Here is a 14,216-nt window from a genome sequence, read left to right on the forward strand (position 1 = left end):
CAGGCGGGGGCTCAGTCTGGTTGAGTGCCAAGACTTATGGCACATTTGAGGTTGGGCTTTGGCGACGACCTCTGAGTGCCTTCTCTTTCACCCTAGGCCTCTGAGTGGGAGGCAAATATTTCTTGGAAACCTGTTGCATTCTGCCTTTTTTGCTTTAGCCTTCCTTCGTGGGAAAAGGGTTTATTCCTAAATTCAACATTCACTGAGCGCCTGAGGACCCAGCTGTGGTCCTCGCTTACTAGACAGGAGCAGTCTGGAGTAGTGATGACAAGAGTGATTAGGACCGTGCTGCAGAAAGCCTAGGGTTTAGTGAACAGGGGCTGGGACGGTAGAATACCAGGGCAGCTGATGGACCCCATTTCCAGGATTCCCAGTACAGGTAAGAAGAGAAATACACCACCAGCTAGCCACAGACAGGCATCTGGGCTGGGCTGAGGAAGCTCAAGGCAGAGTGATCATACCTGAAAAGGGGAGAGCCAAAGAAGACACCCAGGTTGGGGATGTGGCTTAAGTGGTAGCGTGCTCGCCTGGCATGCGTGAAGCACTGGGTTTGATCCTCAGCACCACATAAAAATAAAGATACTGTGTCCACCTAAAAAAAACTAAAAAAATAAATATTAAAAAAAAAGAGAAGGTGGTCAGGGAGGACTTTCTGGAGGTGGGGCTATATGAGCTGACTGTTAAAGTGGGATGGAGGAGCTGGGGGGCGCTGGCACACACCAACAGGGCCTATCCCAGCTGCTTCCAAGGCTGAAGCAAGGAGATCTCAAGTTCAAAGCCAGCCTCAGCAATTTAACGAGGCCCTAAGGAACTCGGCAAAACCCTGCCTCTAAGTAAAATACAAAAAAGGGCTGGGGATGTGGCTTAGTGGTCAAGTGCCCATGAATCCAATTCCCGGTACCCACCCCCTCAAAAAAAAAAAAAAAAAATATATATATATATATGGCTGGGATTGTGACTCAATGGTTAAGCGCTCCTGGGTTTAATCCCCTGTACCAAAAAGGAAAAAAGAAAGGGGGGGGGCAGTGTGGAGGGGCAGACAGAAGTAGAGGACATTCAACATACAGTATTGAAATAGTAATAAAATAATAAAAAGGGTTGGGGATATAGCTCAGTTGGAGAGCACTCCTGGGTTCAGTCCCCAGTCCACACACACACAAAGAAAGAAAACATTGTCTTTATTAAAAACAGTGGGACGGGGCTGTGGCTTACTGGTAGACACTTGCCTAGCAACTGGGCTCGATCCTCAGCACTGCATAAAAATAAATAAATAAAATAAAGGCATTGTGTCCATCTACAACTAAAAAATATTTTAAAAAGAAGTGGGACTTAAATTTGACGGCTGGGATGTAAAACAGCAAGAGACCTTTTGAATTGGGATGTGGAGAAAGAGATTGATGGAAGTGCCTTTGATAATGAACTCTGAAAGACAAGAAGGAACAAGGACAAATATTCGAGCATCTGGAACACAGATGCTAAGGTCTTAAGGGGATAGTCATCAGTGTGTTCCAGGAATCAGAGACACTCCCAGTGTGCAGCCTCCTCTGTGGCATGACATATGAAGAACCTTAACTGAGTTATCAAGTATGGTGTTTACCTTAGTGTTTACAATTCCGGTTTTTTGCCAGTCATCTTTTTTTGTTGCTGGAGATGGAACCTAGTAGTGTTTTACCACTGAGTCATATCCCCAACCCTTTTTAGTTTTTATTTTGAGACAGAGTCAGTGAGTTGCTTAGGACCTCACTAAATTGAATAAGTGGGCCTCGAACTTGCCTCGGCCTCTTGAATCACTGGGATCACAGGTACAGTGCCAGCCACTTTTTAAAATCTTGCTGTTGAGAGCAAGAGATATACATGTGTTAGGCAGAGGGGGTTAAGGGTCCCCCAGCCTGAGGAGCTTACAAATGAAGTAGACAGCTAGTAGCCAGTGACTCCAGAGCCTGAAGGAATTGTGAGCCAGTCCCTGATCTAGCCAGAGTGGAGCATGATTGACATCCTGTTTATTGGTTAAATAAACACTAGGTGCCTGGTATGACTGGACTCAAAGACCCACTTCTTTAAAATCTCTAGCCTATGGTCTTCAAGGCCACCTAACTCCCCTCTAACCTTATCGTATAAACCCATCGATAACATCCACCCAGCAAAAACCTTGCCTCCCCTGCTAGGGTTTGGCTTTCTTTCTGTTGCTTTAATAAATCCTGTTACTTTGCTTTCACCCTTCATAGCTAAGGATTTCATTCTTCAAAATTAGAAGACAAAGAACCAACAAATCTGGTGTCTCACAGTGAGGTCTTGAGACTCAAGGTCAATAGTCTGAATGTTTCTGCCATCATTTGAATCCCCCATTTCTATTGTCTCCCAACAAGCCCTGGCTTAGGTATGAAGGCAGAGAAGAAAGTTGTGGCAGGTCGAGGCTGGGGAAAACACAGGCCTCTCCATTCACTCGCTCACTCACAGGTCCACTATTCAGCACATTCATTTAGCACCCGCCTTGAGCCAGGTACTATTGAACTTACTGCAGAAGCTAAGGGAGTGAGCAAAGCAAAATTCCCGCCCTGTCAGAATGCGGCATAAACTTGGGGCAAATAGTAGAGATAGCATATTTAAGACCTGGAGTGAGCTCTTAAAAATACCCCTCTTCTCTACCAGAAAATAATTTGCAAAAATAATCTTGTAGCCAGACTTCATGTCACCCACCTGTAATCCCAACAACTCAGGAGGCTAAGGTGGAGGATCCCAAGTTCCAGACCAGCCTCAGCAACTTCAGAGACAGAAAATAAAACATAAAAAGGGCTAGGGGCCTGGGGTTGTGGCTCAGTGGTAGAGCTCTCGCCTAGCATGTGCGAGGCACTGGGTTTGATCCTCAGCATCACATAAAATAAATAAATAAATAAATAAAGGTATTGTGTCTAACTACAACTTAAAAAAAGGGGGTGGTGCTGGGGTTGTAGTGGTTAAGCACCTGTAGGTTCATTCCCCAGTACTACAAAAACAAAAGTATAATCATGTAAGAACCATATTTCATTTTGCTCTTTAGTTTTAAAATAATTAGCAATGATAAATTAATAAATTCTAATTTTATTTTATTTTTCTGCCAGGGATTGAACCCCAAAGGGCTTAAGCATGGAGCCAAATCCCCAGCCCTTTTTGTTTTATAATTTTGAGACTGGGTGTGATAAATTGCTTAGGACCTTACTAAATTGCTGAGGTTGACTTTGAACTTGCAATTCTCCTACCTCAGCCTCTAGAGCTGCTAGGATTACAGGAATGTGCCACTGTGCCTGGCTCTAAATTTGTGTGTGTGTGGTGGTGGTACTGGTGTTGGAGTAAACACAAGTCAGTGCATAGAAGGCTTAATGTTTCTGAAGGTGAGCTAAGAAAACTCCCAAGAATATGTTGGAGGAAACAAAGAGGAAGGAAAGTGATGCCTTCTCTAATCTCCAGTATTTAGGTGGGGATCAAAGTAGAAGAAAAGTCATGTTCTTGGTTGTAAATTCATGTTCTCATAAAACACATGAAGAAACCCATATGTGCAGTTGGCATGCAATCTATCCTGTATATGTTGTCCCCTGCTTCTAGGTGTGGGATGCACTTCCATTGTATCCTGGCCTGTTGCTGCTTAGGAGAGTGTGTATAATAAAATGCACAGGGGCTGGGGATGTGGCTCAGGCGGTAGCGCGCTCGCCTGGCATGCCTGCGGTCCGGGTTCAATCCACAGCACCACATACAAACAAAGATGTTGTGTCCGCCGAAAACTAAAAAAAAAAAAAAAAAATTAATAAAATAAATAAAATGCACAAACTAGCCAGGCATGGTGGTACACACCTGTAGGAGGCTGAGGTAGGAGGATCCTGAGTTCAAACCCAGCCTCAGCAACTTAACAAGGCCCTAAGCAACTCAGGAGACCCTGTCTGTAAATAAAATACAAAAAAGAGCTGGGGATGTGGCTCAGCGGTTAAGCGCCCCTGGGTTCAATCTCTGGTTCAAAAAAAAAAAACAAAAAACCCACCAACTTCTTTGGTACTAGGGATTGAACCTAGGGGCACTTTACTACTGACCTACCTCCCCATGCCCTTTTTTATTTTGAGACAGATCACTAAGTTGCTCAGAACCTTGCTAAATTGCTAAGGCTATCCTCAAACTTGTGATCCTCCTGCCTCAGACTCTCAAGTCACTGAGTTTGCACACATGAGCTACCATGCCTGGTCACCAAGTTCTTACTTTGGGATTAGAAAACAGCCCACTAGGGTCTTTCCAGCGCTGGTGTTGAACAACTGGGGACTAAACCCAAGAGTGCTCTACCTCTGAGCTAAATCCACAGCCCTTTTTATTTTAAGACAGGATCTTGCTAAATTGCCCAGGCTGGTCTGGAACTTGTTCGCCTCCTGCCTCAGTCTCTCAGGTAGCTGGGATTACAGCTATGCACCACCATGCCCAACCTACAACCCTCAATATTTTTTTTTTCTTTCCTAAATATCTTAATTGATTGTATTTTCATTTCTAGAATTGGACCACGTTTCATTCCATAAAGCAGAATAAGTGTTTTGAAGGACTGAGCAGAAGAGGTTGGTTTTATAGACAGAGAAGGGCTGAAGAAAGCAGAAACAAAGAACAAAATGGACTGGTAATTCCAAAGTTACCTTATTAGACAGGAACAGGGAGACAGACAATAGGAAAATAACCCTTTAGTTAAGATATGGTTATTTCTGGTTACCTCTTTTGTATAGCATTAACTTCATTATCATTTCAATTGAAACTAGCCTATGTGTAAAAATTGGCTGTAATCTTTCTAATCATCCTTTCTCCAAAGGTCAGATAAACAGCTTACGTTTCAGCTTGGTGACAAGGAACTTCAGCATGAGTTACTCCTTTTGTGTGTGTGGGTGTGGGTGTGTTACTGAGGATTGAACCCAATGGTCTTCTACCACTAAGTTATACCCCAGGCCCCCATTTTTACTGTTCTGTTGGGGCCAAGTTGAAAACAATGACCTGTTGTTTTTATTTAACAAAATTGTTACTCAAATTCAGTAAAATATTTTATGTATGAAAGAAAGTTTGTACTTACCAAAACAAAAATATTATACATCAAAGTTCACATCCTTTTCCACTTTTATCTTTTTGTTTGTATTTTTTCAGTGCTGAGCATGAAACCCAGAGCCTCATGCATGCTATACAAGTACTCTAACCCCTGAACCACACCCCCAGCCCTGTTTTAAATTTTTAAACATGAAAACTCCAAAGGAATGTGTAGATGGTAATAGATGCTATTTTTTTTATTTCTAATCTTATTTAAATGGAAAAAATACATAGAGTCAGAGGCCTGAGACTCACCCCAAATGTCCAAAGTGTTAGAAACATATTTTCAAAAAAGAACACATATGGCTGAGTCTGTATGTGTTGAGTCAACTGTATACCTGGGAATTCTCTATATAGTCTTTATTTTTGGTACTATGGATTGAATCTAAGGGTGCTTTGGTGCTTTACTACTAAGCTACATCCCCAACTCTTTTTTAATGTTTATTTTGAGACTAGATCCCTCTAAATTGCTGAGGCTGGCCTTGAACTTGCTATCCTCCTGCCTTAGCCTCCTGAATTGCTGTGCCATCGTGCCCAGCAATTTTTTTTTTTTTTTTTTGGGTGCTGGAGGATTGAATCCAGAGGCTCTTTATCACTGAGCCACATACCCATCCCACTTTATTTTTACTTTTTAAATTTTGAGTCAGGGTCTCAATAAATTGCTGAGAATGTCTTCCAATTTGTAACCCATTTGCCTCAGTCTCCTGAGTCGCTGGGATTATAGGCATACGCCAACACACCCAGCACATTGTTTCAACTATGGGGATTTGTTCTGAGAAATGCATCATTAGTCACTGTGCAAATATCACAGAGCACAAACCCAGATGGCAAGGGTTGATCACTTGTCTGGCCTTTTGATGCAATCAAGGTGTGCCGTGGAGAGCCTAAAAAGGTGGTTGCCTATAAGCCCAGCAACTCAGGAGACTGAGGCAGGAAGATTGCAAGTTCAAAGGCAGACTCAGCAATTTAAGGAGGTGCTGAACAACTTAGAAAAACACTGTCTCAAAATAAAAAATAGGCTGGAAATGAGGCTCAATTGTTAAACACCCCTGGGTTCAATCCCTAGTATCAAAAATAAGTAAGTAAATAAATAAGATATGCCATGGAACCTGATGCAGTGGCTGGCCTGTAATCCCAGCTGCTCAGGAGGCTGATGCAGGAGGACAGCAAATTCAAGGCCAGCCTCTGCAACCAAGTGAGGCCCTAAGCAACTTATGAGACCTTGTCTCAAAATAATAAGGACTGGGAATTCGGCTCAGTGGTTAAGGGCCCCTGGGTTTAATCCCTGAGACCAAAAAGAAACAGAAACTGTTCTGGCTTCAGGAAGTTAGATGCCAGAGTGGGAGAGGACCCATGAAGGGGGCCACACGGCAGGGAACCTACCACAGGGTCTGTGATGGGCCCTGATTGATGGCCAGCAAGAAAATGAAGGCCTCAGTCAGACATAGTGGTGTTCCTGAAGCTCCAGCTACTGGGGAGGCTGACTCAGAGTTCAAGGCCAGCCTGAGAACACAGGGAGGCCCCATCCCCCCAAAATAATTAAAATAAATAAATAAACCTGTTTTGTTTTAACCTGCTAAGTTTGTGTTAATTTGTTATGCAGCAATACAAAACTAACACAAATGCAATGTTTTTTACTAAAGGACAGAATACTAAAATATCTCATTTGAAGCTTGTATACATATTATTAAAATGAGATTACCAGAAAAGAAAAGAAAAAAAAAACTCTACTATAATTGCATCTATTATTAGCAAGCACACCAACAAAATAATTTTTTCCTGAGGTTGAAAGATACTTTTAGCATTGACACTGTTGAAATTGTCATTGAAACGTTTGATGAAACCTAGACCGAGTGTTGATCAGTTTTATCTTTATGTTATCCACAGATGGTATTACCCACTCCATCCTTTTTTTTTTCCCCCTTCTGATTGCTTTGTTTTGTTTTTGGTGTGGTGGGGATTGAACCCAGGACTTGGTGCATGCTAGGCAAGCTTCTGCCACTAAGTCACATCCCCAGCCTAGATTCCCTTTTGCCTGTACCCAGGATGGATCCCTGCTACCACCCTGCCTTTGGTAAACCACAAGGTGGGAAATAGACAATAAATTAAAGTAGTAAATAATAATAATAATAATAATAATAATAATTATTGAGATTGAACTCAGGGGTGCTCTTCTACTGAGCTACATCCCCAGCCCTTTTCACTTTTTTTTTTTTTTTTTTTTTCTGAAGCAGGGTCTCACCAAGTTGTCCAGGCTAGGATCCTCCTGCCTCAGCCTTCTGAGTAGCTATGGTTACAGGTATGTGCCACTGCACCTCACCTCACAATTCAATGATTTTTAATATATTCCAAAGGTTTTATCATTACGACCAATTTTGGAAAATTTCATTATCCCTAAAATAAACCTCTTGGACAGGGTCTCACTGAGTTGCTTAGTGCCTCGCAGTTGCTGCGGCTGGCTTTGAACTCACAACTCTCTGCCTCAGCCTCCCAAACTGCAGGCATGCGCCACGGTGCCCGGCAGCAAATTTAATCTTTTGAAGAGCTGCCAGACTGTTTTCCAAAGTAGCTGCACATTTGCATTCCCACCATCAATTTATGAGGTCCTAATTTTTCTAAATCCTTGCCATTCTTTATTATTTACTATGTTTTAGAAATTATAGGTTAGGTGTGGTGGTGCACACCTGTAATCCCAGCAGTTTGGGAGGCTGAGGCAGGAGGATCTCAGGTTCAAAAGCAGCTCAGCAATAAGTGAGGTGCCAAGCAATTCAGTGAGACCCTGTCTCTAAATAAAGTACAAAATAGGACAGGGGGCTGGGGATGTGGCTCAAACGGTAGCACGCTCGCCTGGCATGCGTGCGGCCCCTGTTCGATCCTCAGCACCACATACAAAGAAAGATGTTGTATCCACCGAAAACTGAAAAATAAATATTAAAAAATTCTCTCTCTCTCTCTCTCTCTCTCTCTCTCTCTCTCTCTCTCTCAAAAAAAAAAAAAAAAAAAAAAAAAGGAGCAGGAAATGAAACTCCATGGAATAGTACTTGCCTAGCACATGTAAGGTCCTGGGTTTAATACCCAGTACCACGCACATGTATATGCGTGCCTGTGCACGCATGTATGTACACACACACAAATAGTCACCCTACTTTGATTTGTATTTCCTTGATGGCTAATGGTGTTCAGCTTTTTTTTTTTTTTTTTTTTTCCCTACTGAGGATTGAATCCTAGGGGCACTTTACCATTGAGTTACATCCTCAGTCCTTTTTATTTTTTATTTGAGACATTCTTGCTAATTTGTATTATTATTATTTTATCCATTTTTACATGACTTCTACATGCTAGGCAACTCCTCTACCACTAAGCCACATCCCCAGCCCCAGAATCTAAGTTTTAAAGTAACATTCTTGCTGCATATAATCAAAAGTTGGAAGATCTGTGAAGTGAGGGGCTTCCCTAATCACCCTTGTTAAATCCCAACCCTTCCCTCACTCGGGTTCTGTTTCTCCTTTTCTGCTTTGTAGTTCTCCACGAAGCTTATCGCACTATAGCAAAGTGCATAACATGCTGTACTTACTTATTTTTGAGACGGGTTCTTTCTATGTTGCCCAGGCTGACCTTGAATTTGAAGTTCTTCTGTCTCAGTTTCTCAAGAAACTTGGATGAAGGGCCTGTGCCACCAAGCCAAGTTTCTTTCTTTCTTTCTTTCTTTTTTTAATGCCTTTATTTCATTTATTTATTTTTATGTGATGCTGAGGAACAAACCAGTGCCTCACACGCTCCTAGGCAAGCGCTCGACCACTGAGCCACAAGCGCAGCCCCCCAGGACAGGATTTTTACGTATTATATTTACTATCTGTCTCCACCGAGTGCCAACTCCACGAAGCCCGGGCTTCATTGTTCCAACTCTCGTTCCCAGAAGGCGCTCAAAATGTGTTGACTGGGGCAAGTGAATAAATTGATGGACGGTGGATGAGTGAGTGAAGGAATGACCCAACGAGCAAACGACCGTTTTGCGGTTTGCCTAGAATACGATAGGCCAGCACCGCAAAGAGCGGGGAGAGAGAGAAAAGGAAAATAGAAGGAAAGATGGCTCGAAGTCTTAAGGCTTGACCCGCCCCCGCCCCCTCCCAGTAGCGAAGGCTCCTGCACGACCAGCCGCGGCCACCAGAGGGCACAGACTGCCCGGGTCCCCGAGTCCGTCCCGGGACCCCGCCCCCGGGATGCAGGTCTGGGGAGCCCCAGCGGCCCGGCGGGGCTCCCGGACCCTACCCATACCTGAGGCTGTCAAGTCTGCGGGCTTCCAGACCCGGAAGTGGCCTGTCCTCGACGCTGCGCGCGGAGAAACTGAGGCTCGGGCGGAGGGGGCGGGGCCGCACTCCCCCCCCCCCAGCGCGAACCCCCGCCCCGCGGCCCCGCCCCTCCGGTAAGAGGCCCCCAGGCGCCCGGCGGAGGCCACAGCGCGGCGCTGGCCGGCGGCTGCGGGATGGCAGCGCAGAGGCTGGGCAAGCGGGTGCTGAGCAAGCTGCAGTCCCCATCGCGGGCCCGCGGGCCCGGGGGCAGCCCCAGGGGGCTGCAGAAACGGCACGCACGTGTCACCGTCAAGTACGATCGGCGGGAGCTGCAGCGGCGGCTGGACGTGGAGAAGTGGATCGACGGGCGCTTGGAGGAGATGTACCGCGGCCGGGTGAGACGCGGAGGGTCCCGGGCCGGGCTGCAGCGGGGTGGGTGGCCCGGGTGCGGGGTCCGGTCCGCGATGCACGCGCATCCCGCTCCACACCGGCGGTCGCATGCCCCCTGGGCAGCACTCATCCAGGCACTCACCCGCCTGCACTCCAGGCAGGGCACTCTGCTTGTGGACAGAGACACACTTGGGTCCCCAAACATGTGTCCAAACACCTGGGAAGGGCCAGGGGGTTCGTCTACAGGAGGCGAGGAGGTAAAACTGAGGAACCAGGGCCATCATATCTGGCGAATGGGTGGGGGGAGGGGTGTCTTAAAGCCAAACATAGACATGGTGACCGAGGAGATAGGACCACAGGGACACGCACAGCAAAGGAAGCAGCAGTGTACACAGATGTGTACGGTGATAGAAGCTGCAGCCACACATAAACAGAAGTGACAGCCACTCGCAAACTCACGAGGACACGAGATGTGGGCACTTGTGGATCTGCATTCGCCAGGAGCTGCACCCCCCACCCAGGACACACTTGCATTGGCCACCCAAACACACACCCTCAACACAAGCACACTGAACACAAAGTGCTCGTTGGTAGAAGCTGTAGGGACACTCAGACAATGCAAGCTCCAATAGCTAGTCTAGGACACAGAGTGACTCAAGTTACACACATGTGTCTATTATCATCATCTCTTCTTCTTTTTTTGTTTCCGGGGATTGAACCCAGAGTTTCACACATGCAAGCCTCTGACAACTGAGCTGTATCCTTGGCACAAGCATCCATTACTTCTTCTTCTCTTTTTTTTTTTTTTTTTTTTGGTACTAGGGTTTGAACCCAGGGGCACTTAACCACTGAGCCACATCCCAGCCTTTTTTTTTTTTTTTTTTTTTTAAATCTTGAGACAGGGCCTCACTAAGTTGCTGAGGCTGGCTTTGAACTCATGATCCTCCTGCCTAGCCTCCTGAGCATCTGGGATTACAGGCATGCGCCACCCCACCCAACTGCATCCATTATCTTCTAAAGAAAAAAATTCTTGCCACCTACAAATCCAATGACAAATACCACCACCACTCACAGACACAAATCTATAGCAATTATAGTTATACCATGACACAAATTACACCATTATACAAGTTTATACTATTACACAAAATTGAGTAAGCTGTAGGTGCACCCAGACACAGAATTGCAGCTGCCCTCGGGCACGCAAGAGCATCAGCCACCCCTCCATATGTCCACACATAGCAGACAGGGCACTTTGTCATTTGAGTCTGCTCAGAGTCATGAATGCAGAAAATAGCCCCAGGTTCCCAGTGGTCCTACAAGCACACAGCAGGAAGGTGGTAGAAGCCATGTCCCCTCACAGTGACACAAGGACCTCTATCCTCAGACACATGTATGGACTCACGGGTGATCAGACATTCCGTTGCTTGTGGTGGCATCCTATAATAATAATGGACAGCAGTCCCACAACTGGCCATGGATGTGTAACAATGAGACAAATACACCCAAGCCCCAGCCACATGATGGACACTCACTCAAGACTGACAGGCCCTTGTAGGAAATGGCCCAGATGATGCCACCAACCTCTGTGCTTCAGCCAGCCTGGACCCTTGGCATCAAGGTCTGTGGCAGGGCCAAACTCCCATCCGTCACCCATCCAGACAGCAGGACTTCGGGTGGGGAGGAGAGACTGTAGGCACAGGGATCCCTTGCTGGGGACAGCTGGGCCCTGTTTTCAGCAGGGGTCCTGAGCCAGACATCTTTTGGGCCACTGCCCAATGAGGCTGAGCACCCACTGCCCAATGAGGCCGAACACTGTTGGCTCACTCCTGATTATCTCACAGCCCACCTCCGGAGGCCCGGGTGGTCATCTTCCTGGACTCACCCAGTTGCACTTTGGCCTCTAGCCCCATGGGCTGGCCCTGGGCCCTATTCCCACTTGTGTCCCTTGGGGGAAGGGGCCCGCCCCCTCAGGCTCCCCTCCCCCGGCACCTAGTGCTAAGACTTTTCCTTGAAAGGGCACAAGCCAGCCCCTCTCCCGAGTCCCAGAATATGACATTCCAAGACTTGACCAGGCCTGTTTTCCACAGGCGGAACTGCGGCCAAGGGGACAGACCCGTGCCAGCCCCGAGGCTCACGGGCCCAGGGGCCTAGGCATGGGGCTGGTCCAGGACTCTGGGCCTCCATCAACCCATCTGTCACCCCTCCCCCCCAGCACCCAGATGTCCCGCCTTGGTGGTGCTGTCCCTGACTGCCACATTATTGCTCTAGAATCCGCCAGCTGGGCCCTGTGTTGGTGGGGCTCCCCCAGAGTCCTGGACAAAGGCAGGGAGGGAGGGAAGGGCCCTGACCAGCCCTGCTCTCTTGCCTTAGGAGGCAGATATGCCCGATGAGGTCAATATTGATGAATTATTGGAACTGGAGAGTGAAGAGGAGAGAAGCCGGAAAATCCAGGTAGGTGGGGAGAGCTGCCTCCCTGTCTTCCACTTTGGCCCTAAAAAGAATAGCCCTAGTTGATGTGTTCATTGAGCACTTTACTGTGTGCTGCACACTGTGCAGTTACCAACTGTTCATCCCCACAAAACCCTAGAAAGTAGGTGCGATTGTTATCTCCTTTGAGGAAAATGAGGCCCAGAGAGGTGCGATCATTTGCCCAGGGTCACACGGCTCAGTAGGAAAACAGCTATGATTCAAACTCAGGCAGTCTGGCAGCCATATCCTTTTGGTCTTCGCTTTTCCAGGGTTAGAAAATGCATGAGTTTCTCACCCCCTGGATCTGGTGATTCAATCCTGCCCCCATTCACTCTGTGAAGTCCCCCAGGCAGTGTTCCTCCCTTGAAACAGGTGGGAAGTCCACCCTGGGATCTGACTTCCATTTGTCTTGCTGTCTTGGGGCTCTGTTGGGAAAGGGAAGGGGTTGGAGAGGAATAAGTATTATATATTTACTGGGGTTTTTTGGTGGGGTGGGTTTTTTTAGGGACTCCTGAAGTCATGCAGGAACCCCACAGAGGTGAGTTTTTGTCAGGAGTCCCAGGCCTTGTCTGGTCCCCCGCACCCTGATATTGGGGGAGGGAGTGGAGTGGGGTTGGCCAGTGGGGCTCAGCCCCCCCCCCAGCTCTCTGCTCTCCACTGATGCCCTTTGTCTCTTCCTCCTCCTCCCTCCTCTCCCCATCTGCCACGGGGGCTCCAGTATAGGCTCCCTCTGGGCGCCTCCCCATCTGTCTCCCCTCCCTGCCTCTTGCTGGGCCTGTCCTGGGGCTGCTGCCCAGAGCTCAGCCTCTCTCCCTTCAGTGCCTCCTCTGAGGGGCCTCCTCCAGGCCCCAAAGCTGAACCTCCAGCTCCTCCCACTTCCTTCCCTGCTTTAAAAGGGAAAAATATTCACGTTTCTCCAACCAGCTCCGGGCAGCCTGAGGGACAAACGTCACTGTGTCAGTCTGGCCTGAAACTATCTCAGGCCTCTGTCTCTGGGGACCCTCCTGGTCATCTCTTGGCCTGCGAAACATCACATGTCTCTGTGTCTCTGTGTCTCTCCATCTCGGTCTCTCTCCCTCTCTCCGTCTCTGCCCCATCTCTGCCTCTTAATTTCCCACCGTCCCTCCCTAACCCCGCCCCCCGCCCCGACTGACCGAGCAGGAAGCAGAGGAGAGCCCCGTGCACGGGCCCCCTGCCTGAGTCTCAGCACCCCCCCACCCTGTCCCCAGGACTTCGTCCAGGAGTTGCTGGCCAAGTTGCGGGGCCTCCACAAACAGCCCGGCCTCCGCCAGCCCAGCCCCTCCGACGAGGGCAGCCCGAGCCCCCTCCAGGACCAGACCCGGACGGCACCCCCCTGACCCTCCTGGCCTCGCTGACCCCGCCCTCCCCCCAGCACTGCCCAGCTCCCCAGCTTGTGGATAAGTTGTATTTAATGGTTCTGTGACAATAACACCACGTGCCTGTTTTTCCTCTCGGTGTTTGCCTCCGTGTCCCTGCAGCCCCTGCCCCAGCCTCCCTCTCTCCTGCTGGGGCCCGCAGCTGGCCCCACCAGATGGAGGCTCGCTCCTGGCCAGAGAGCCTGAGAACAGGCCCTGCTGACCCGGCCGCGCCTTGGGACTCACATCCTGTCCTCCCTGCCTCCCCTCCCTCGGCTGGCCCAGTCCCAGCCAGCAGGGTCCCTGTGGGCTGCCCAGGACTGCTGGGGGCAATGACAGCCTAGACCTCTGGGCGGGGGGAGATACACATGACCCAGTGTGGCCCTCATCACCCCAGCACGGGTGGTCACAGAGCAAAGGAGTCATTCGCGAGGGCGTGAAGTGTGCCGGGCGGTCACTGTGTGCCGGGCGGTCACTGTGTGCCAGGTGGTCACTGTGTGCCGGGCGGTCACTGTGTGCTGGGCGGTCACTGTGTGCCGGGTGTAGAACTGAAACCACCCAGAGTCTACTCTTGGTGGCTGGAAGGTGCTCACTCGCTGGCCAGAGAGCAGCA

General features: G+C 48.5%; 1 protein-coding gene across 2 annotated transcripts; it reads left to right on the plus strand.

Moving 5' to 3' along the window:
• The first annotated feature begins 9,482 nt into the window (after positions 1-9,482).
• Ppp1r14a (protein phosphatase 1 regulatory inhibitor subunit 14A) lies at positions 9,483-13,693 on the plus strand. Of its 2 annotated transcripts, XM_077105849.1 has the most exons (4): positions 9,491-9,760; positions 12,129-12,209; positions 12,733-12,765; positions 13,457-13,693. In XM_077105849.1, the coding sequence occupies exons 1-4, from the start codon at positions 9,560-9,562 to the stop codon at positions 13,583-13,585; spliced, it is 444 nt and encodes a 147-aa protein (XP_076961964.1). In that variant the 5' UTR covers positions 9,491-9,559; the 3' UTR covers positions 13,586-13,693. The 2 variants fall into 2 exon arrangements, with proteins under 2 accessions (XP_076961965.1, XP_076961964.1); XM_077105850.1 differs by lacking the exon at positions 12,733-12,765 and having other exon boundaries at positions 9,483-9,760; positions 12,129-12,213; positions 13,429-13,693.
• The last annotated feature ends 523 nt before the right edge of the window (positions 13,694-14,216 follow it).

This window comes from Callospermophilus lateralis, chromosome 18, assembly GCF_048772815.1.
Source record: "Callospermophilus lateralis isolate mCalLat2 chromosome 18, mCalLat2.hap1, whole genome shotgun sequence".
Taxonomy (NCBI): Eukaryota; Metazoa; Chordata; class Mammalia; order Rodentia; family Sciuridae; genus Callospermophilus; species Callospermophilus lateralis.